This window comes from Lycium barbarum, chromosome 11 (genome assembly GCF_019175385.1).
Source record: "Lycium barbarum isolate Lr01 chromosome 11, ASM1917538v2, whole genome shotgun sequence".
Classification (NCBI taxonomy): Eukaryota; Viridiplantae; Streptophyta; class Magnoliopsida; order Solanales; family Solanaceae; genus Lycium; species Lycium barbarum.
Genome location: NC_083347.1, coordinates 1,276,964 through 1,302,142, shown reverse-complemented (window position 1 = coordinate 1,302,142; position 25,179 = coordinate 1,276,964). Strand labels below are relative to the sequence as shown.

The 25,179-nt window shown below is 35.3% G+C and overlaps 2 protein-coding genes across 6 annotated transcripts; one reads left to right on the top strand and one right to left on the bottom strand.

Moving 5' to 3' along the window:
* The first annotated feature begins 1,363 nt into the window (after positions 1-1,363).
* LOC132617047 (MLO-like protein 5) lies at positions 1,364-12,284 on the top strand. 3 transcript variants are annotated; one of them, XM_060331916.1, is made up of 15 exons: positions 1,364-1,603; positions 2,658-2,723; positions 3,659-3,747; positions 5,272-5,388; positions 5,610-5,667; positions 8,420-8,505; positions 9,046-9,120; positions 9,212-9,300; positions 9,397-9,446; positions 9,539-9,579; positions 9,672-9,845; positions 10,698-10,733; positions 10,816-10,883; positions 11,019-11,079; positions 11,693-12,284. In XM_060331916.1, the coding sequence occupies exons 4-15, from the start codon at positions 5,368-5,370 to the stop codon at positions 12,005-12,007; spliced, it is 1,074 nt and encodes a 357-aa protein (XP_060187899.1). In that variant the 5' UTR covers positions 1,364-1,603; positions 2,658-2,723; positions 3,659-3,747; positions 5,272-5,367; the 3' UTR covers positions 12,008-12,284. The 3 variants fall into 3 exon arrangements, with proteins under 3 accessions (XP_060187899.1, XP_060187897.1, XP_060187896.1); XM_060331914.1 differs by having other exon boundaries at positions 2,658-3,504; XM_060331913.1 differs by lacking the exons at positions 1,364-1,603; positions 2,658-2,723; positions 3,659-3,747 and adding an exon at positions 5,026-5,130.
* A 334-nt stretch (positions 12,285-12,618) lies between these two features.
* LOC132617048 (uncharacterized) lies at positions 12,619-19,217 on the bottom strand. 3 transcript variants are annotated; one of them, XM_060331917.1, is made up of 8 exons: positions 19,070-19,217; positions 18,406-18,712; positions 17,458-17,550; positions 14,231-14,375; positions 14,013-14,123; positions 13,847-13,929; positions 13,711-13,768; positions 12,619-13,085 (listed from the first exon to the last, which is right to left on the bottom strand). In XM_060331917.1, exons 2-8 carry the CDS (start codon positions 18,679-18,681, stop codon positions 13,006-13,008), a joined length of 846 nt encoding a protein of 281 aa, XP_060187900.1. In that variant the 5' UTR covers positions 18,682-18,712; positions 19,070-19,217; the 3' UTR covers positions 12,619-13,005. The 3 variants fall into 3 exon arrangements, with proteins under 3 accessions (XP_060187900.1, XP_060187901.1, XP_060187902.1); XM_060331918.1 differs by having other exon boundaries at positions 18,406-18,693; XM_060331919.1 differs by lacking the exon at positions 19,070-19,217 and adding an exon at positions 18,922-18,940 and having other exon boundaries at positions 18,406-18,693.
* Between the last annotated feature and the right edge of the window lie 5,962 nt (positions 19,218-25,179).

Here is a 25,179-nt window from a genome sequence, read left to right as displayed (position 1 = left end):
CATTGTCACAATAACTTTTGTGGTCCATTCTCGTGATGAGACAATGTTCAGTACCAGGATAAAGCATTACGGCTTTTTAATGGTTTCCAAGTTTGATACGGGGTATATCAAATAGTGTATCTACGGGATGACACATTTGGGAATCACCTATGTAAGTGTGAAGTATAAGCCGCTTCAAGGAGAATTCTGTGAGGCCAATTCTCTACGCACTTATGAACCAGGAGTGTTCATGGCTGAAACGAACAAAACAATGAGAACCAAAGATGGTTAAAGGGTTAATTGTGTGACATGTGGTTGTCTAGGTATACACCAAAGCTCGACGGTTCAAAGATATCAAATCTACCGATTGACCGAGTATATCCGACATATGTTCACTACGGAAAGTTCAAAGAGAAATCTACTTATCCAGATGCGATTAATCCTTGCTTACGAATCACACAGTATTTTTGTCATGCATGTTTTTTCCATCATATAGCCATTCCCCATTCATGTGGGGGATTGTTAAAGCTAGTTAATGATTGAAGCTAGCTAAGTTGGTGTGAATGAGAAATGGAGGGAAAAAGATAATGGAAGGAAAATGAAGTTCAAAGCAAAGTTCTGTTGAAAAAGGAGTCTTGTACCACATTGGTGGTAGAAAGGGAAAGTTATGTGCTTATATTAGAAAGCACTTCCTCTAGCTCTTAAAGGGTCAAGAAGAGGGGCTGTTTCCGATTGACCCTCGGCAACCCTTCTCCTTTATCCGGGCTTGGGACCGGCAATGTGAGCGAGCTCACACCAGCATAAGTTGATCAAATTAATATTTTATCATATTGCTGGCCCTATTAATCAGGTCATCTCAAACGTTATTTAAGTTTCAATTTATTTTATTTTATTTTACTTTATCTTTTGACAAGTTAAAATGCTGCTTATCATTTCATGTTACCATTTTCTTAGAAAAAAAAAAAAGCTGCTTGTCGTTCCTGCTATGTATTGCTACTTCCAGGAACTCCCTAAGATAACTGTTACGTCCCGTATTTTTATACATTGGGACAACCCGGATTAACTATGACAATTAAGGGCCAAGACTATTCCGGGATTTGAAGTCGGGACTTTTGACCATTTGATTTTATTTTGAGACATAAGTTGAATATGAAATTGAGGGCATTGGACACTTAGGAAAAATTGGGACCACAATTCATAAAATTGGAATTTAAAAATCTTGCACCAAAAGCCATGGTGGCCGTGTGGACTTGAAATGGTCCCACACATTGTGTGGCCAATTTTAATTGGTCCAACACATGTGTGGGCCATAAACAATGTGTGGGACATAAACAAAGGGAGATATTTGTGGATACTTAAAAAAAAGAAGACTAAGTCATCTTTCTCATTTCCCACTTCTACACTTAAAGAAAAATAACAAGACTTGGAGAGCCTCCACTCCCCCATGGTTCTCGGCCACAACCAAGAAAAATCAAGTCCCATTTTTGCCTCTCTAAAATTATTTCTTTGGTATAAACCCACTATTTGGAGGTCCCTAAGTAGCGTGGAAGTATTGTTTGGGTCATTCAACCACTCATTTTGCCCATTTGCAAACCCTAGCCTATTGGTGGATTGGAGAATAAAGGTGAGTTCTAATCTTGTTTTTGGAGTTATAAATGTTGTATGCATATTGTAGTATGCTAAAATGGATAAAAATCATGAAATATGAAATGTTGAAGTTGGGTCTTGTGTTGGGTGTGTTGACCGTGTGAAGTATATGTGTGTGGTGTGGTATTGGGTTGATGAATTAATTGCTTGTAGCATATTGATTGTCGTAGAGTGGAGAAGAGAATAAAAATCATCGATACATGTATATGTGTAGTGTAGCCGTGTATATAGCCTCCAAATGGTAGCAAAGAATGAATTAATATCGCTTAGCGTCGTAATGGTTGTTGTGATGATTTGTATGTTGGAAATGAGAGTTAAATGTCCCGAATTGATATAGTAAGCGTTGCGGACTGATTTGGAGAACTTTGTGCATTTAATGCAATCCTTATATATGAGAACCATTAACATATGAATATGTGTAGTGTGAACGAATGTGAGTTTGGAATTCTAGTTTGGAATTGAGCATTTAATGACTTAAGATTGATGTTGAGATTGTACGGGCTGATTTGAGGGTTATTGTGCGTTGATGTAATTTGTATATTTTATGAAAATGGTATCGTTACATTGTGAATTGTGATACAAAACATGAATTGAAAGTCGGAAGTGTGCCCAGTGGGCTGCTCACGGGTAGGGGCTGTTTTCGGTCAAAAAATTGGAGAAATTGTGGATTGTTGGAAAAATTATGTGAATTGTTTAGAATGTTCTCGAATGTTGTTAGTATGAGTTTGGGTTAATAATCGAATGTACGAACGATATTGTGGCTTGAAAGTAAGCCATTGAATTGAATAATTGGAAAGTTGTCGAATGGTGTAAAAGAGAGCTACTATTATTAGTTTGCCTTTCGAATTGATTATCGATGTTGCTAGGTTGGTTATTGTGGTTGTTGTTGTTGATATTGAGCGAGTTAAATTCTCGGGATGGCCTATTTACAGGGGAAATGCTGCCGAATTTTCTGTAGAATTTAATGTTAGTTGGAATAAATGGCTTAAGTGCCTATGTTTAATATTGGATATTCGTTGGAATATTTGTAGACCTTGGGGAGCCCGAGGCGTAGATTGGAATTTACTTTAGATTGGCCATCTTGGAGTGCGTACGAGGTATGTAAAGCAACCTCCCTTCTTTTTGGCATGTCTTAGTTTTACATAGGCTAGATTAGAGCCTTAAGGAAATTTCAAATCCGAAATCCGAGCATGATATGATCTATATATGTTCCTTGGCACTCTTATGTATGATTTGATGAAATATGAACCTTTATGTATTTGAAATAATCGCTTTCCGAACTTTGCGCAAAAAAGTTTCACTTTAAAGAACTTCAAAATTTCTGAATGCCATACATTTCACATAAATGCTCGGATTGCTCCAATATTTTTATAAAAGTTTGCATTATGTATGATACGTATGTTTTCCATAGGCGGGCCCGACTTGGGTAAATACCCGTCCGTGGGTCCCGCGACTTTCCTTTATGTAATTCAGAGAATCTTTGAAAGAATTTGGTATGATTATTATTCCGATTTCAAATATGATCATTTTACTTATGTTTGAATTTATGATAATGATTTTATGCATATGACTACTCACGACTCTACTCGTGCATTCTGTTATTCCTTTCGCCGAGTCCCGGGCCGGTTCTGTTGTCGTGCGCATTTTGATATACTCCGGAGTTATGCTGTGTTTATGGTTCACCGAGCTACTCGCAAAAGAGGGTCGGGTTCCACCTATATTTGGTGTTATGCTGTGTATGGCGTTATGTTGTGATGTGATATGTGACGGGGATACGGAGATTTGAAACTTTCTGGTGTTATGCTGTGTTATGGCGCCATCGACGGGTGGGCGACCATATTCTTCTGTACCCTATGCATTACTTACATATTTTTGAAAGTAAGCAAATTTTGATATGTTGGATTTGCACTTATGTTTGATACTTCCATTTCGTTTATGTCTCAGATTTGCTTTCTGTATATTCTGCTTTGCATACTCAGTACATATTTCGTACTGACCCCCTTTCTTCGGGGGCTGCGTTTCATGCCCGCAGGTACAGACGCACAGTTTGGTGATCTACCCATTTAGGACACCCTCTTCTGCTGTTTGGAGTGCTCTTCTCATTTCAGAGCACACATTTCGGTATATATTCGTTCGCTATGTATATATGTATTTGTTCAGGGGCACGGCGGGGCCCTATCCCGCCATATGATTCGGTTTGTCTGTTTAGAGGTCTGTAGACGTATTTGTGGGTGTGTGTGCCTACTTCTGTACGGATGTGTTTGCATGACTCTATTCGTTATGGCAACCTCGTCGGCGTGCATTTTGTATATGTTTGTGGCAGCCTTGTCGGCGTGCATTTGTATATGCGTTTTGGGCCGTTGTGCCATTTGACAGCCTTGTCGGCTTTTGACATATTTGATAGCCTTGCCGGCTTTTTGATATATGTGCATATGTTCGGCGATGTATATTCCGCTGCCTCTTCTGATTCTGATATAATGTTTTGTACGCGCAATCGTGCAAGATAATATTCGTTCTCAACTCTGTTTAAAAATGATGATTTAGTTTGTATGTCCGTTTGGGTGCCCAAGTAGGGCACCAGTCGCGGCCCACGGGGCTGGGTCGTGACAATAACAGTTAGTCAAATATTTGAATGTATGAAACTCTATTAGATAATGGACATACCTGGGAATATCATAAGGAACTGATAGCACGCAAGCTGCCAAAGCAAGTATCTGCCCATGAAGGGATGCTACAGAGAGTCCAGAATGCATGCTTCTGCAATTGCAAATACGAAACTTCAGGTAAGGACATATATCAGTCATCAGGAATACTAGAAGCACGCGACCCACAGAATACATAAGCATTGGATAAAAGCCCATCCCAGGTGAATGGTGTTAGAATATACAGATAGGCAAGACCTCTCTAGGATGATCATCAGTAATGACCTAACAAACGATAAAAGCAGAGTAATAACTAGCCAGAATTGAGTAAAACAAAAACAATAAAAGAACCTTTGTTTTTGTCATTGTAGTAGCTGTTGTTGTTGTTACACCACTGCTAATTTCTTGATCATAATTATGCATTCCTATTTCTTGATCACTCACATTATTATTCACCCCCATTCCACCATTTTCCACATGATGTAATCCCATGTCCCCATTAATTCCATAGTACAAATTTTGGTGATGAAATCCATTGGGATTATTTTCGATAAATCCACCCCTAAGTGCATCAAGAAATCCACTAGGATTTTCATTGCACATGATTGAAATATTATTATGGTTTTCAAATCCCAAGTGTCCATTCCCTTGTTTTTGGAGCCTAGCAAATGCGTAGCCAACCTCAACTTGCTTGAGATTGTGTATTTATTTTAACCTGTTGTAGTAGGTAAGTTGATTAGCTGTAGTTATCTTTTATATGACCTAATTATGTATGTTGTATGGCAAGCCCTGCTTAGTTGGCGTTAGAACCCTGTTGTCTGCCTCTCTGAAACATGAGATACTTGTTACCATTTTTATTTTGGTACTGAAGTATACTGGTTTATCAGTGCTTAGTTCAATAGGGTTTTGGACTTATAATTTGGACTCGTTATTCTGTTTGCTTAGATTGCTTGAATAAATGTTCCTTGAAAATTTACAGACTAACAGTAACCACATTTGACAGGGTAAAGTTCCATTTGTATCCATCCATGGTTTGCATCAGCTACACATCTTCATATTCTTTTTAGCCGTCTTCCACGTTATTTACAGTGCCATAACTATGCTGCTCGGAAGATTAAAGGTGAGATTTTTTCTACAGTTTTAGTGTGACAAGCACAAAAGTTTTACCCTTTTAGGTCTATCAAAAAGTTGTTGCTCACTATGGCTGAAACTTCGTTTGAGGATCAAGATTGATTTCTCGACCGTGGACACCTTGAAATGTTAATTCCACTTCTGGTCTTGCACTAAATACTTGAGCATTAATTAGAGATTAAACTTGATCATCCTGTTTCTTATATGCAGATTCGAGAGTGGAAGGAATGGGAAAAGGAAGTTGAGCATGATTATGAAGCAGCCAATGGTATGGTGTGAAATTATCATGATTTGATTTTCTTTTTTGCTTTTTCTATGGTCTAGTTTTACGCAAAAAAAAAAAAAAAAAAAGAAAAAAAAAAGCCTAGTTTTACGCAGGCACTAGATACTAGATAGTTGATGAGGAAAGTTTATTATTAGGAATTATTGATCTTGAAAGCTAGAACTACTAGGTGCAAATTTGGTGTTATTCATGTGATTTTTAGGATATTTAAGTGTATGAATTTTGTGTTTTAATATGATCAAATTCATAATTTGTGTATGTATGTGAGAGTGATTTGAAGAGGTGAGTTGACAAGACTCTCTTGGCACCTATAAACCTAAGAAATACTCTTTTGTACTTCTCACTTGGCAATCAGGTGAGTAAAGACTTCCTTACAAAGTATTGTCTCCTCTCCTCTAGCAGTTCTCTTCCTGTAACAGAGTAGTACAGAGGCCAAAGTCCTTGGAATTGAAACAAGAGTGCTGAAAAAAAATAGAGAGATGGACCGCTTGTTTTTTTTTAAAATTTTTTTTATTATTATTATGACATAGGGGTAGGGGAAGGGGAAACGAGAAGGGGATTACAAGGCGGGAATCGAACCCTCACCTACAAGGTGAAAGTTCAGGTAGTCAACCAACTGAGCTACTAAAATCCTCAACCACTTGGTTTCTAATTCCGTGGTGTCACAAAGAAAGTTATGAAAAATTGGTGTCTTCAATACTTGGTTGTGTGCGAAATAGGCGTTTGAGGAACCCGATAATGAGGAAGTTTTGTCTCAATACGAGAAGGATATGCTGGAAAATACAAGGAAAAGAATCAACAAGCGTCAATCTCATCCATCAGTATTTGGATGATACTGTGTTTGAGAAAGTAGACAATGCAACCACCTCAAAGGAAGCTTGAGAGGTTTTGCAGAATGTGAAGAAGGTAAGGCTTTAATCTTTAACGGGTATTTTGAAGCTTTAAAAATGAGAGAATTCAAACCAATTTAGGATTATTGTTCAAGGGTGAAGGCTTTGTGAATACATTGAAGAGATATGGATCAGATATAATGTAGAAGACGTTCATGAAGATCCTTCGTTCTTTGACAAGAGCAACTTTGAAGGATGATTGAGGTGAAAATATCCATAGAAGATGTGGACGAGGAAGAGGACATGTTATTGGTTGTGGAAAAGGAAGATGTAATGGTAACAAATCCACCAATCAAGAGAAAAGCCAATAATCATTTAGAGGTCTTGGTTACTAGCAAGGAGCAAATGAAAATAGGTATGAAAAATATCAAATTGAGTGCTATAATTGTCATAAATTTGGTTATCACTCCTAAGAGTGTCGTAGTAATACTGAAAAAAGCCAATCTTGTTGATCACAAGAAAGAATAGGAGACAACTTTGTAGCTAGCACCCAAGGAGGACGATAAGAATTATTTTAGTCCGTGGTATTCTAATAGTAGCATCAAGCAAGAACTTGAAAATACAACTTCAGAAGTTGTCAAGTTGAAGGCTGTATAGACAGCTGCAACAGATGAAAAAAAGGATTTGCACTTGGAATTTCAAGTAAGATTGATTGTAAACAGAACAATCTTGAACTTGGAGCCAAGATTATACAGACATGTGAACTGGAGGAGCTATTCATTGGCAGAAAAGGAGGAAGAAAATTGTAAAACAAGATCTGCAAGTAACTGAGCGCAAGAGTGAGTTTAAGATATCTAAAGAACAGTTAGAAGAAACAAATGATTGCCCCCGTCACTTGAAAAACAGTTGCTACACCAAGGAGTACAAACCAATTTGCCTTACAAAATATATACATATTCCTATTCTAGTATCTTTAACGTTGGCGAGAGGAAATTGAAGTAGACTCAAGATATTGTGGGTATTCTTCTAAGACCTGTCAAGTTGAAGATTTTACACAATTGAGATCAAAGACTTGGGGTTAAAAGGAAATTTGAAGATCAAGGGCGAGTTTTAGGAAAATTAAACCTTGAAATTGTAGAACTATTACGTGCATGTTTGGTGTTATCCATGTGACTCGTAGGATATCTACGTGATTGAGTGCATGACTCTTATGTTGTGTAGTTGCATGAATCTTGTCCTTACAATGTGGTAAAGTTATCGTGTGTAAGTCAGTTGCAGAAGTGAGTTTAAAAGACTCTGTTGGCACCTATAAGTACCCCTTTATACTTGTCACCTGACAATTAACAGAGTTGCAATGTATTCTCCGGAACAAAATGTTCTTTTATCTATCATTCCTCTTCTCTCTTTAGCCTCTCTTTGTCTAACATTTAGTTGCCCTCGGGCTCAATTTAGCATGACGTTAAATATTCTCCAAAATGTGGTTTATTGGTGAATCATTTATGATATGAAACTATTGTAAGCGTCTTGCTTAAGAAATTTATAAATGATTTATCAATATAAAACTATTGAAAACGTCTTGCTTAAGAAATATATAGTGCTACTCTAAAGGAGGTGATTAGTTTTAACTTTTTAGAGTGTAAACATTTCCGGTTCAATCTTCTATTCCTGTTACATACGTTTTTCCAGCCAACATGCAAACATTAGCTATGTATTTTTCTGTTCACTACTGTCATGGAACATCCATTCCTCCTTTTCCGTTACTATCCTCTACTATTGTTAAATTTTTTTCAGTCCAACCATCCAGGCGAAAGCGATCTAAGAACTCTTTTCTTTTGTAGGCAAGAGGGACTTAATCTTTAATTCTTAACCTGTATTTCTTTACTTTCTTATGTGACCTTTCTATGCAGATGCCTCAAGATTCAGGCTTACCAAAGAGACATCTTTTGTTAGGGATAATACCAGTTTTGGGACCACCCCAATCATTTTCTACACTGTAAGAAAATTAAAGCACCTGCCTTCGGTTATTTTTTATTTTTGCATATTTTTTTAGTATTTTGGGATGAACGAATGGGGGCTTTGATACTTTTGTCTGAGATAGTAAAGCTTTAAATTGAGTTAGTTCTATAACAAATTTGATATTCCTAGTGTGGCTCTCTCAAAAAAATGTGGTCATTAATAGGTTTGTTTGTATGGTTGTGTTTTCATATCTCTTCTAGGCATCCTCGCCATAAGCATGGAAATCATATTTGTATGTTCCGGTTAAAAGATTACCATCTACTAAGAAAAATTTGGTTGGTACTGCACCCATAACAATACCACTCATCCTCATTGAACGTTCAGTATAGCTATTGCTTGATCAAGTGATATAACATCATAAAGCGTTTAGCTTATTAGATTAAAGTTTCTATAACTGCTTATTTACGGTGGAATTAGTTGGTGATAAAACATGTAATGTAATAAGTGAAATGTCATATTACAGCCATTGCACAAAGTATTATTTCTTCTTTTCTAACTAGATCCCCAAAATTTCCAGGTGTGCTTTTTTCGACAATTTTTCAGGTCAGTTAGGAAAGCTGACTACTTGACCATGCGCCACGGTTTCATCTCGGTCAGGGCTCCTAACTCTGTATAAATCAAATTATGTCTCTTGCAGGACCGAAAAGATAGTTATTTTGCTTATTGTTTTCCTCTTGTTGCAGGTCCATTTAGCACCTGGAAGTAAGTTTAATTTTCAAAAGTACATAAAGAGATCCCTGGAAGATGACTTCAAGGTTGTTGTGGGCATCAAGTACGTGTCTTTCGACTTGAACTGAAGCAAACTTAATATTTTGATGTGCTACATCTAGAGGTATCTAATTGTTCATCTTTATTATTATACTTGCAGTTCAGTGCTATGGCTTTCTGCAGTTATTTATCTTCTGGTGAATGTCCGTGGTAATGTTAGCACCCTCGATTGTTTCAAGACATATTATCTCTCAAATTAGAAGAATTAGTTCTAACTACCAATAGAAATACTGTCCTTTCAGGATGGCAAGCTATGTTTTGGCTGTCCATACTGCCTCTAGTTGTAAGAAATTCTTATCATTATTTCCTTTACTTGTTTCCCATTGCACTGTATTGTTCTAATGAAGAAAGAACTAACCACTGGATTGGTTAAAGATAATCTTAGCAGTTGGGACAAAGCTTCAATCAATTATAGCTCAGATGGCTATTGAAATTCAAGAAAGACATGCTGTGGTGCAAGGCATACCTCTTGTCCAAGTTTCAGACAGACATTTTTGGTTCGGCAAGCCAACTCTAATTCTTCATCTTGTCCATCTCACCCTCTTTCAGGTACTGAGCGCCGCCTTGTACATCTATTTCTTGCCACTTCACTTAAGCTTCTTCCTCATGCTTTCTTGTCCTGTGAGGCTATGACACTGATACTGGATAACTGCATGTCTGGTGTATGTGCATCTTTGAAAAATAATAATAATGGAGTAGTCTAAATTCAAAGTAAACAGGTGAGAACTATTTCAATTAATAGGGAGAGATTAAGAGGCTAAAAATATGAGAGTATGAATGCAGTATGGAGACCAATTTACCCCTAACTGTTGAAGTTAGTTGGGAAACTAAAAAAAATAGATTCACATAATTTGATACGGTGGTATTAATCGCAGTATTTCGTACTTGCTATTAGGCACTATAATAGCTGTCCTGCTTCCTTTTACATAATTTTCTATCTGTTCTTTTTGGATTTAAGTTATAAACATTGTTAGTTGTTGTGATTTAACTAGCTGTAACACGTTATGTATGCGCCTTTTTTAAGTATAAAATCACATTTTGTATATGCAGTTAGCTCAACTTGCTTTTAAATGACTTAATAGTATAAACATTTTTACATCATCAGTCCATAAATTAAAATTAAAGTTCAAAGGGGAAAAGGGTATTTCTCTTTTAGCCTTTGTTTCATACTTCAGCGGTGAGAAGTATGAAACATACCTTTTTGCAAGACCATGTTTTTCCAAGGAATTTAGGTTCTATAAGTGTACAGATAATACATAGCTTAATCTTTTCTGTTAAACATTTCATTTTTCAAGATATTCTTTTTACATAATATATATAAAGGATTGCTTTCTTAATCAGTTAAGCTTTTCGAATTTGCAAGCAAATATTAAGCTTAATCTATTTCATTATGTGTTGCAGAATGCTTTTGAGATTACGTACTTCCTTTGGATAACGGTAAGGACATATTCTCAATTTTCTTTTCAGTTCCTTCATTTCTACTACTTGGTTTAAGATGATAGCATGACATCTTCTGCAGTATGAATTTGGGCTCTATTCCTGTTTTCACGATAGTTTTTTCCTCGCCGTATTGAGAGTTGCTATCGGGTAATTAACAAGTTCTTATCTTCACTGTGTTAAGTTTTTGAATGCTTTATGAAGTATCAAAATTATATTAGACCCCATTCTTTAAAATTCCATAACCATACTCTCAAATTATCTGATGAAAGGGATGCTTGTCAGGGTAGGTGTTCAGATTTTGTGCAGCTATATTACACTTCCACTGTATGCACTAGTTACCCAGGTAACTCTTGTTCATGTTTTCTTTTAGCCTATGTTTCAGATTCATTATGATGATAACTTGGAAATGGGAGTGAAAAAGGCATTTCCAGCCAATCTATTCTCTCAATTTGCTGCTCCAATCTTACCATAAAGGGTATTTTGGATGACTAAGAGGCCAAGTCACTTGAAAAAGGCTTGGGGGTTTTTTGACGGATAAATTTCACACATGGTCACTGAATTTTATATACTTTTACGGTGAAACCACAACTATCTTTTGTCACATTAAAGTAACTGAACTTTTTCCACTATAACAAAGAGAGACTATTATCCATGGGAATGGTAAAATCACCTTGATGGGCTTGTTATGTCGTTCTGGTGGGTGAGTTTTAGTGACTTTACTGTCATAGCAGATAAAGTTCAATTACTTTAATGTGAAAAAAGTAGTTTGATGATTTTACTGCTATAGTGGATAACTCTGTTACTATACATGAAATTAATTGGTGATTTGACACTATATAGGTTAAATGTTTGGATTACAATAAGTAGACACTAGACACCTCCCATGAGAGAAGTTACTCTTTCATTGTACAATAACTCCAAGAACATGTTAACCGATTTGCTTTTGGATTTTCCAGATGGGATCAACCATGAAGAGATCTATATTTGATGACCAAACTTCCAAGGCACTGATGAATTGGCATAAGAACGCAAAAAATAAGAAGAAACCTACAAAGCCTGGACCAGTTGAAACACGAAAATTAGGGAGTCCAAGGGAGTCACCTGAAACTTCCCCGAGTACAAGACCTGGTCATCGATCAAGAATAGAAATGTCTAACATAGAGCCATCGTCCTCTAGTCAGACCGCTAACATTGTTGCTAGCGTGGATATTCCAGAGGAAATAGATGGCAGGCCACGGCCTGCGAACCCTGACCTACTTACAGGTCCTTGATTGAGATAACAATGAGCAGAGATAACTCATGTCACATAAAAAGGGAAAAAAAGGGAACAAACACTGATGGTGAAAAGCTATAACTTGTCCTGGATATTGGCTGTTACCCTGCTTTGCACAGCATTGCAGAAAAACTAGCATTTGGTTCCAAATTCCAGTTTGATGCTCAATTTTGTAAACTCCCATTTGTACTATTATCATTACCGGAGAAGTGAATGTATGCTTGTGTAATGAAGGCTATAAAACCACGTTATGCTTGAAAGTGCCTAATTATACACATTTTGAGTATTAAATCTCATGTCCTTCCTATTTACCAGCATTAAGGTCTAATAGGTGTACTTACATACCTTACTCCACAACCTGTAAATTTATCAGCATCTTTTTTTTCTTTCTCCGCTATAAAACTAGGTCCATGCTGAGGGGCCTGGATAGTTAAACAATTGGCAAAGAGCTTTTTGGATTTGGAAACAATGCAGAACCAAACTTGTTGACAATTCATGATGACAGCACCAACTATAAGAAAATACCTCATAATAGACAATGTTGGCCTCTGCACCCATAATGCACCAGTTTGAGGCTCATATTTCCCAAGGTGGGAGATGCCAATAATCGAAATTTTGAAATTGAAACTTCAGTGTATACCATCAATAAGTCAGTTACAAGCTCAAAATGTGTACTTTTTTTTTTATAAAGTTGAATAAGTGCTCGGATTGGATCATACAGGGGTCCGCTCTACTTCGACCGATGCAGATATGAGCACCACATGCCAATATTTGTCTCACCCAAAAAACAAAAAAAAAAGGACGACAGGAAGATGGCTGTTTGAAATTGATAGTAAACGAACAAAAAGGGCACTCAAAAATGTAGAAGAGGGTCATTTGCCACCTTTTAATATTTTACGCAACACTAGCTCAACCAGCCAGAAAGCCTATAAAAAGAAAGCTAGTAAGGATAGCTTTCTAGAAAGTACATCTTGCGATAATATAGGAGGTACAAGTCTACAAAATCTTCCATTTGCGCTCCACAGCATTCGTGATCATTGATATGCAGTATGCAGCACTCAATGGATAATCCGAAACTGCAAGATACATTAGATGATTAGACAAGTTTCAGCTACAGAAAATAATGTAATAATTCGCCATGATGATTTTCGTGTAGCGAAAACAGCATGGACCTAGTTGAGCATTTACATGGAATATACATGCATTTTGTCCAACTTATCAGTAAAACGATTTCTCATATTCTGAGATGGTGTTAGAAGCATCAAGTAGGTTGAGATGCAGTTTAGAGCTCGCGTATTTACTTTAGAGTTGACAGGCTGACACTGAACCAAACAACTCATAGGGAGAGCACAATGTCTCACTTTACAATACATTTTGTATGGCATATACTAGAGTAACATGATAAAAAATCAAAGATTATGTTTGACAATCCAACCATATCTACATTCTGCAGCAGCCGCAATCTATTTAACTTTCATTTGCCAAAGACATAGGACTCTCGAGAAGTACTTTTTACTCTCCAGGAAGATCAATAGTATACAAGTGTCGCCAATTGAGCATACAGACACAAGTAATAGATGTTAGCATTCCTAAGCATTAAACACTAGCCAAGCAAATCAAGACAAAGACAGAAGAATCAAATGACAGCACTCAAGTTTTATTTGACACAACATAACAAAAAAAGAGGAAGAATTAGCTTACTTGATAAATAATCTTCGACATAATCTTTATCAATTTTCCCATGGGCCATAGCCCCAACCTGCACATTTCAAATATCAAGTAAACTATAACTCCACACAAAACGAAGTTCTCTATAGAAAATTACACTAGAACATACCACAAAAACAAGGTTCATGTCATTGTTGATGCCATTAACATAGTCCTGAATATCCACCAGCTTCTCAGAACTATGAGAGAAGCCTGATGCATAAGCGAAGTGGGGTATTAGTCAATTGTCAAGAACATTCCATTAGAGAAGGAACTCAAACAGAAAAATTATTCACCTATCTTCCGACAGTCGATGGGTAGGTACTGTGTAACAGGGTTCTTTATAACACGTAACAGTTTCTCTCGCTTACCAACAGCAGTTATGTTCAGCTTTTGTAGCAGCTGCACTGAATTTGAAGCAACATAAGAAAACAGAAATATTAGACACACAGAAGGGAATAAAAGCATGAACAGAGATGATTGAAGAAATTAAGCCCAATGTAATTTAACTTACACATGATGCCAGCAAATCGCTTAAATGTCCTAGGGATACGAACGTGAGGTTTCACTTCAAAAAGGACACCTTTCTCAGTCCTCACATACAAAGCTTTTAATCGCCCAGCTTTGTTTACTCGGCTATCTAGAATTGAAAGCATTGCCTGTGACAGGAAAGAAGAACTTACACAAAAATTTAAGGAAAAAGCATGAACGAGGATTTTTAAATAATTGCATAGCCTCATAAAACAATCATGAAGTTTTTGCAATAATTAAGTGCAAATAAAGTTGGTGAACATCAACTCCTTTGTTTCATTAGCTTTCAAAGGAATTAGAACTTATTTCCCTTACGTACCAAAGACTGAAAACAGATGGGCTTTCTCCCTTCCGCTAGAAGGATCTAACAGGAAGCCCATCAGTAGGAGGAAAAATCTCCTGCTCTCATTTTCTATTAAATTTTTAGCAACTGCTACTTAAATTTTCTCTTTTTTCCCCCGGCCCCTTCTTATTTCAACAACAACTATATATACTAAAGAAGAAGCACCAGCTCTCCACTGCAATTCCATCTATGATCTCCAAATCTAATACACACTCAGTATCTGAACCAGAAAGAAGTAGGATAGAAGCAAGATCAAGTGATGAACTCACACTAAGAACTAACACTGAGCAGAAAAATGGTGGAAGGGAAACCCACAGCCTAAGCAATACATGTCTGCATCTTTTCATGGAAGGTAATGGAGAAGCTTTAGAAAAAAATAAAGAAGCTTTTGACAGACATCATGCCACGGTTGATATTGTCAAATGTATAAATCAAACAATGCAGCATAGAGAGGTTGCCCAGAACCAGAGGGTGGTGGGTTGAGAAGGCATCTCACTTTATATTTGTTTTTTCCCTCCTTTTTGACTGTGGGGGGAACTTAATCGTTAAATGCCGGTAACTAAACAAAAAAACACGCTTAGCCACTTAACCATAGTCCTAACCTTGTTATGTTCTCTAAACACTTCAGTAGAATTTTCTATTAATCTCTGGGACACAAAATACCTATGACAGATGGACAACAGATATTAGATGCAGCCTTAATTGCAAAGTGTATTGTGGAATTGAAAAGCTCGATTCTAGAGCGAATCAGCAAGATCTTGCCTAAAGGCATATGACCATGACAACTGGGAAGATTGCATTTGGCAGAAGATGGAGAACTGGATAAAGTTCTCCATAACTACGTTGAGATTCCATTCTGATAAACAAAAATGCCAGAGGAAGAAACTAGAGAGTTCTGGAAGGCAAAGAGAGACCCATAGTGCAAATGAAAAAGATCTTGGTGCTTCTCCTCTACTTTTGGAAAATACATGATCTCCCCACTTGTATAGATGACTGGGTAGGCCTTTTTTTTTTTATCAGGTATAAAAGAACTCATATTTGTAGAGTTTGAAAGAACTTATCTTTGTAGAATTGTTGTACACATCTCGTATCCAGAAGTTATTTTTCTATATTAAAAAAGATATATCATTTATACGAACAAGCTGTTCTGTACCCTATCCATGAATTCAAGTGAAATAACATTTAGAAAAAGGTAAGGATGCATATGGACTGAACAGACTCAGGTATGCTCATTCCTATTTTCATCTTCTCATTCTTGTTCAATCCAAACTCATATTGTACCCTGCGAGAAATAGAAAGTTCTGCTAGAGCTATAAAATATATTTGATCAAAGAGCTATTAAAATGACTACTTGGCGATTTCATGGAGGACAACTACAAGATATCTCTTTCCTTATCATTGTTCCATTTCAGTAGCTCGGGGTCTGATTAAACCCAGGTTACTCAGACTCGACTAGACCTTGGATCGGGAAACATCATCTAAATGATTCTTTAATATTCCTTCAGTCCTAACTTGTTTGACAGTCTTTCATTTTTGTCTGTCTATTTAGAAACTATCTTATTTTACATTTACTGCTTTTATGATACTGTGCGATAAGAAGGTGTCGATAAGGCTTAAAGGTAAGTTTTGGTGAGTGGTAGTTTGACCAGCATTGCTGTATGGGGCAGAATGCCCGCCAGTTAAGAAAGTCCACGTCCAGAAAATGAAGGTAGCGGGGATGAGGATGCTCAGATGGATGTATGGGCATACTTGGAGAGATATGATTTGGAACGAAGTTATTCAGGACAAGGTGGGAGTGGCATCAGTGGAAAGACAAGATGAGGGAAACGAGGCTAAGGTGGTTCGTGGAAGACGAGGTGCAAGGATGCGGCAATAAGGAAGTGTGAGAGGTTGGCTGTAGCAGGAGTTAGGAAAGGTAGAGGTGGGCTGAAGAAGAAATGGGGGAGGTGATTAGGCAGGACATGGCACAGGACATCACCCTAGATAGGAAGGTATGGAGGTCGAGAATTAGGGTAGAAGGTTCGTAGGTAACTAAGTGTTGTTGCCTTCTGTGTGGGGAGGGAGGGGATCCCCTCCTCTCCTATTTATCCTTTAGTAGTAATATTCAGTTATCACGTAGTTTCCTATTCCTTGATGTTTATTAACATCTATTGCTACTAGTATTTTGTATCTTGTTATTTTGTTTCTCTTTTTTGACATTACTGTGCCAGGTACTTTTTCTAAGCCGAGGGTCTACCAGAAACAGCCTCCCTACCTCACAAAGGTAAGGTCTGCGTACATCCTACTCTCCCCAGACCCCACTTGTGGGATCACACTGGGTTTGTTGTTGTTGTTATGATAAATTTTTAACATTCCTTTTTTGCCATCAACATGACTTATCAGAGGTCCCACTAGACAAAAACAAATAGTTTTATGATGAGGGTACTTTTGGCACCTTACACATACTTAGCTTATGAGTCGAAACTCTTCTTTAATTTTATTTCTGCCTAATAAAATGCCGTCAAACAAATCGGAACAAAAGGAGCATCTTTTGATGTCAACTAGTTGAGCTCCTGTGCAGATTCACACAAACTCCTTACAAAGTTCATTGTGTCTTAGCTTGCTTGTGTTAGCTGCCAAATTTGACAAATTTAGGTTTAAAAGGCAAAGGCAAATCAGTTTCGTCCATTCCAACAGAACCAAGTATCAACTCACGACATACTTTCACCTGTAGGACTCAATATCTGTTACCATTGATCTATGGCCCACATGCAGAAATGGTCTCAAATGACAATCGCTTAAATCTGAAATCTACAGGAACACCACAGTGTTCAGACTTTCGGACTATTAAGCAACAAGATAGGCCCGGAGTTCCAAAGTTAACCAACCTGATGAGCGATATCAGGCCGATAATCAGAAGGGTTTCGACCATTCTTCTTCAGAAAGTTGGAGTGTTCATCAGAGTTCAGAAGTTGGTAAGTCTGCATCAACAATTAGAAGAGATCATTACACACAATAACTTCCACTTCCTTTATACACAGTGAAGGGAAGGGTTAGCATTATATGCAATGCTAAAGATCATTAATAACATGAACTAGTTAGCAGTTGGATAAAAGCATACAACACTGAAAAAGCTAGAACCATCTAAGGCAGAAGTTCAAAGGCTGTGTGATGCAATATGAATTTGGGAGCTATATTATGAGAGATAAGCTAATGCTTCGGGTGGTTGAACCGCGTCCAATTGGCGCAGTACACAGCTGTTGGGAACTTGATCTTCGGAAGGAGGACACAAGTTTCATTAGTTACATTCAGAACCTTAAGTTTAGTTCTTTAAATTATGCATTTACCCCCAATTCTTATTGTAATAGTTTCTTTTAGACCCATTAGCTAGCTAGGGTTCCTCTTTATACATTCTGCTGGTCTAACCATTTTAGAGATACATTAATAAAAATCATCTTTTAGCTCTCTTAGTATAGCTATAGCTTAGCTTACTTTTTACTCCCTCCGTCCCAAAATAAGGGTCACCTTAGCAAAAATCATGCCCATTAAGAAATCAATACATACAATGTAGAGTTTACTAAACTACCCCTCCTTATTAGATGTTTTTTGAGAATTAAACAATATTAAAGAGGACTAACTCTTTAATGCTAAGTGCATAGGTGGACACACTTGCCAATTTTTGTCTTGAATTCCTAAGGTGACAGTTTTTTTTTTTTTTTGCTAAGGCGACACTTATTATGGGACGGAGGGAGTAGCTAGGTTTTAACTGAAATCCATTCAAACCATAATCGAAGAAACAAACGTAAATGACAAAAAATGACATTGCAATGACAGACCTTTCCAATTTTAGCGATTTCGAGAGAAGCTCTTTCGATAATGAAAATAACACCAGGTTTATTCGTGCTGTGATCAGTTGCAACAACAGGAATGCCAGATAGTAAATCTACAACTCTTTCAGCTGCCTCAGTATCCGCCCAAGTGTGTTCGATTTTCGCTCTTTTTTCTGACCCTGTTGATTCCTCTTCCACATGTTCCTCTATTTCTTCTTCTTTATCATAATTCTCTCCTCTCTTTTTTCTCTTTTCACCTTTTACTTTGTATGCTCGCACCATTTCTTGTCACACCTACAAGTATAACTCAGTACTTCAGAGAAGTAAAGAGATTGTCAACTATCCATACAAAATCACATATACATGTGGAAATTATGAAAAAAATGCAGAGGCAAAAACAATTACAGTGAATCCCAAAGGTAAAACTTTGCTATAGTAGTAACAATTTAGGGCAAGTAAAAAAAAAAACTACTTTTTTGAAACTCTTTGTATAGTAGAAATACATGAAAACAAGTATAGTACATAAATAATCAATCTTCCTGTCAAAAATGCAGTGCATGATAATCGAACTTTGAAAGGTAAAGCAAGATTGCATCATCACTTGTAACCCAATTAGAGCAAAAAAACATATTTGCAGTATTACCGAGAAAGATGAAGAGAACAAACTTACTTGGATTTGGGCCGAGAATTAAAGATGAAGAGAACAAACACAGGGGTTCCGCCGTAAGGTAGCTACGTATGAGTTTTGGATGGCTGGGGATTTGCGTTAAATCTTACTCGGATTTGGGCCGATACCTCTCCTTTTCTTTCCAATTGAGTTTGGGCCCTAAATAAGTTTGGACGCGAATTGCCCTTCTTTTTGGGTGGTCTTTAAATTTTGCCCCTCATATTTGCGGTCTTTAAATTTTACCCCTCATATTTGTGGTCTTTAAGTTTTGCCCTTAGCTTGGATACCTGAGGTTCTGGGTTCGAATCCCCGCTCAGGCATAAAATAAAAAAATAATTTCATAAGGCAGGGCTGGAGGGAGTGTATGCCGGATCTGGCATAAAGTCCTTAAGGAAAAACTAAAGTTATGCCGGAGGGGGCATACCTTTTCCTCAGGGCATAGTTTAGTTATGCCTTATGGGGCAAATTTTTTCCTTAAGGAATTATGCCTTATGGGGCAGACTTTTAATTAAGGCATAACCAAAAGTATGCCTCATAAGGCAGAACTTTTAGTTATATTTTATGGGGCACACTTTTAGTTAAGGCATAATTATAAGTATGTCCCATAAGACGGAACTTTTCCTTAAGGCATAATTAAAAGTTTGCCTTGAAAAGTAAAAAAAAAAAAAATATATATATATGTCTCAAGAAAAAGTCTGCCCCCTCCGGCATAACTTTAGTTTTTCCTTAAGGATTGTATGCCGGATCCGGCATACACTCCCTCCAGCCCTGCCTTGCGAAATTATTTTTTTATTTTATGCCTGAGCGGGGGTTCGAACCCAGAACCTCAGGTATCCAAGCGAAGAGCAAAACTTAAAGAACACAAATATGAGGGGAAAAAAATTAAAGACCACCCCAAAAGAAAGGCAATCCGTGCAAAAAAATGTATTTGGACACAAAAAATGGGGGAGAAATTCGCAAATTGAGATTTACACAAATAGACTCTTTCAATGCATATTTTTGCGCGCATTGCCCTTCAAAGACGCTGGTCTCTAATTTTGTCCCTCTAATTATTGGTCTTTAATTTTTGTGCTTAGCGTAAAAATATATGGGTTTCGTGTTCAAATTCCCGCTCAGTAAAAAAATTAAAATATATTTACAAGACAGAGTTTTGGATTCAAACTCTACCTTGCCTTATGCCTGAAGACAAACTCTGCCTTATAAGGTAAACTCTGCCTTAAGGTAAAGCTTGTTACATTAAGGTAAACTTTGCGTTATAAGGTAGCAAACTCTGCCTTAAAAAAAGCTCGTTACCTTAAGATAGACTTTGCGTTATAAGGTAGCAAACTCTGCCTTAAAAAAAGCTCGTTACCTTAAGATAGACTTTGCGTTATAAGGTAGCAAACTCTACCTTAAGGTAGAGTTTTGCAGGCAATCGTGCAAATCCCGTTTAAATTGATGGGGCAAACTTGCTTTCATAAAAATTGTCAAGATTTTAAATTGATTTCCAAACTTGCTCTTGCACAAAAATCGCCAAGATTTTTAGACAAATCTTAATGATTCGCCAACATTTTTGCCACAAATCTTAAGGATTTCAAGTTGGGAGATTTGTCTTGTCACAATTCTGATGGATCACAAGAATTTGTGATCAAATTCTGACGTAACGCATTAAATTTGACCAGAAATTCTGATAAATAGCTAAAATTAGTATATTATGATGTTATAAAATAATAGCCAGCATGTATTTATTTTTTGTATATTATGATGTTATATATATATAGTATTTGTTTTTATATATTTAGCTAGGAATGTAATTATTTTTGGCCGTCCGAACAAAGGTGTAACTTACCTTAAATTAATGAGAGGTACTATGAAAAATATAGAAGAATTTTCTCTTTCTGCTTCAACTTCTTGAAGAAACAAAAATTTGTTGTTCCCCCCTAATAACAAACACTGCTTTTGGTGTTACTCATAAGCCTTTTTTTTTTTTTTTTGGCCAAACATCCCCAATCTTTATAAAAAAAAAAAAACTTTTTTTCAACTTTGTCTATAAGTCCTACAAGGGGCATAACACTATTCAAATTACAATTTACAAATTTATATCTAGTCAAACTATAATAACACAAAATAGTTAAAATCCAGGCGTACACAGTTATCGGATTGCATGAGTCTTCGGGTTCCAACTTCCACGGCTATTTTCTAACTATATAGATGCACCAGTTGAGGTGCTTTTTCGTCGTCCATTTTCGTCGTCCGTTGTGGGCACCCCTATTTGCTAGCTGCTTTTCTTAATTTATGGTACAGGGATATTTTTGTAACTCATGAAGAATTTGCTTTTCCTTATTGGTCAGTAGTGCTTGCTACTGTTGTGAAGACTTTACTATCCTTTACAATAGTGGGCCCATATGAGTTTATCATTTCAGTCCTGATCACCATTGTAGCTTTGTACACGTGCTATTGTATACCTTTTGAGTCTTTGACATTCAGTTGCTACTGCCATCCTACTGATCAAATAAATGTACATCGTTATTAATGAAATTTTGTTTAGTTAACGTTAATTTATTATATTTTCGTAATTGAATCGGAAAAGGGTACAATCTTTTAAAACATAACAGTATAACGATGTACCTCATAACAGTATATAATCTATGTAAAAATACATAGATTATGAAAATATAATAAATTAACAGTATATAAAACATAACTTGGGCCTCATATTAAACAGGCCCATAAAAAAATTTATATAAAAAAAAAAAACCTACTGATCAAATAAATGTACATCGTTATTAATGAAATTTTGTTTAGTTAACGTTAATTTATTATATTTTCATAATTGAATCGGAAAAGGGTACAACCTTTTAAAACATAACAGCATAACGATGATAACGATGTACCTCATAACAGTATATAATCTATGTAAAAATACATAGATTATGAAAATATAATAAATTAACAGTATATAAAACATAACTTGGGCCCCATATTAAACAGGCTCATAAAAAAAAAATTGTAAAAAAAAAAATGTCAACTAATATAAAAAAAAAAATTGTGGGCCCTTCTATATAGTAGTAATATATCTGTTCCAATTTAATAAAAAAAAATTGTGGGCCCCATATATATTAAACAACAACTAATATTAAAAAAAGTGCATCCCATATTAAAAAATCAAACAATATTCATATAATTTTCAAAGTATCTCATTAAGTTAATAATGATGGATTCATTGTCACGTGCGTATTCGTAGCAAACACTAATATAATAAAATTTTAAATACGGAGCACAAACTACAATGTTATATTAATCGTGTTTTGAACATAGTATCCCATATTGACAAAATCAAGCAATATATAAAAAAAAAAAAAAAAAAAGTGAATCTCATATTAAAAAAACAAACAATGTCAAAAAAAAAGTGCAAAAAAAAAATTGTGGGCCCCATAATTCTAATATATATATATATATATATATATATGCATAAAAATAGTGCAAATTAATAATGTAAAAAAAAAAAGTGCACCCCGTATTAAAAAATTAAACAATATTCATGTAATTTCCAAAGTATCTCATTAAGTCAATAATGATGGATTCATTGCCACGTGCGTATTCGTAGCAAACATTAATATAATAAAGTTTTAAATACGGAACACAAACTACAAAATCATATTAATCATGTTTTGAACATAGTATCTCATATTGACAAAATCAAGCAATATACAAAAAAAAAAAAAAAAAAAAAAAAAAAAAAGTGAATCCCATATTAAAAAAATAAACAATGTAAAAAAAAAAGTGCAGACTTTGTATTCGTAGCAAACACTAATATAATAAAGTTTTAGATACGGAGCACAAATTACAATGTTATATCAATTGTGTTTTGAACATAGTATATATATATTATATGCATAAAAATAATGCAAACTAATAATGTATCAAGCAATATAAAAAAAAGTGAGTCCCATATTAAAAAAAATATAATGTTAAAAAAAAAGTGTTGCCTTTGTATTCGTAGCAAACACTAATATAATAAAGTTTTAAATACGGAGCACAAACTACAATGTTATATTAATCGTGTTTTGAACATAGTATCTCATATTGACAAAATGAAGCAATATATATAAAAAAAAAAAAAAAAAAGTGAATCCCATATTAAAAAAAAACAAACAATGTCAAAAAAAAAAAGTGGGCCCCATAATTCTAATATATATGCATAAAAATAGTGCAAATTAATAATGTCAAAAAAAAAAGTGCAGACTTTGTATTCGTAGCAAACAATAATATAATAAAGTTTTAGATAAGGAGCACAAACTACAATGTTATACTAATCGTGTTTTGAACATAGTATATGTATATATATTATATGCATAAAAATAGTACAAACTAATAATGTCCAAAAAAAAGTGTGGGCCCCATAATTCTAATATATATATATATATATATATATCCGTTCCAATTTAATTAAAAAAAATTGTGGGTCCCATATATATTAAACAACAACTAATATTAAAAAAATAGTGCAAATTAATAATGTCAAAAAAAGCGCACCCCATATTAAAAAATAAACAATATTCATGTAATTTCCAAAGTATCTCATTAAGTCAATAATGATGGATTCATTGCCACGTGCGTATTCGTAACAAACACTAATATAGTAAAGTTTTAAATACGGAGCACAAACTACAATGTTATATTAATCGTGTTTTGAACATAGTATTCCATATTGACAAAATCAAGCTATATATATATGCATAAAAATAGTACAAATTAATAATGTCAAAAAAAAAAAAGTGTGTTCCATATTAAAAAATCAAACAATATTCATGTAATTTTCAAAGTATCTCATTAAGTCAATAATGATAGATTCATTACCACATGCGTATCAATCCATTAGTGGGAGCAAATGACAATTCAAAGACAATTACATACACATACACATAAATGCACTATAATCTAAAGTGTTGGGCCCGTGCGCGGCACGGGCATGGGCCGTCTAGTATTTTCAGAGAAAGCATTAAATTGAAATAGAATTTGAACATAGAAGTTAATAATGTATATTCATCCCATCTCTAGAAAATTAACTAGGCATATTTAGTAGGCGTTTGGCCATAAGATTTGGGACCTCAATTTTAAGTTTTGATTTAAAATAAGTGTTGTTTTTTTTTTAACATGCACAAAATTTGAATTTCATATCATGATTTTAAATTTCGAATTTTTCGAAAAGTAGGATTTCAAATTCCAAGTTGTGATTTCAATTTTTTTTTAAATGTAAAACTTGACCCATTAATTTATAGTTTTTAAAAAGGGCCCATCATTTTAAAATTTACAAAAAAAGACTCATGCTTAACGTGAAGAAATTGTTCATACTATGTGAAAGACTTACATTAAAGAATAACTAGTTACTAGAGTACTATTGTCAAGGGCGATTTTATGCAGTATTTTTGGGTTACGTGAACACATGGTCTCTCTGTAAAATTAGGAATTTTATATATATTTTTTAAAAAATTGGTATAATATTAACTACTGGAACACATACTACAAGAAAGCAAAATGGTGCACTTGATTGAAGTTTGAGTTATTTAACTAGAGGACTAGGGATCAATTCTCACTTCATATAAATTTTCCTTCTTTTTTCTTTAGTGATGAACCCATGTTCTAGAAATTTTAGATTCGCCTCTGACTATTGTTGATTTTTTTGGATCAATGGATCATTGTTAAATTATGTACTTAAAGGCTTGTAATAACATGTAATTGCAAACATTTATTGATAAAAGGAACACAGAGATATGCAATTTATTAATACGACGCCTTACAATATTCTGATACCTTGTTCATGGACTATGATTTGCTTATTTGGCAAGATTGTATAAGAGTAGAGAAATTTTTAATAGTTTTCATACATTGTGGGGTTTTCATGTTTATAAAAAAAATATATATAAGAAATTCAAGTTGCATGTCCAAATAAAATTTTAACTTCAAATCAATCAAATCACTAATATTAAATCATAATTTGAAATCATGTCCGGATCGGCACAAGGTATACTCCTCTTGCAAAAGGTATCATAGGTAAGCGATACTATTTTCTAATGAGAAGTACAGCGAATTTGGATATCCTGTCTCAAACAAATTAATATGACTTGATAATC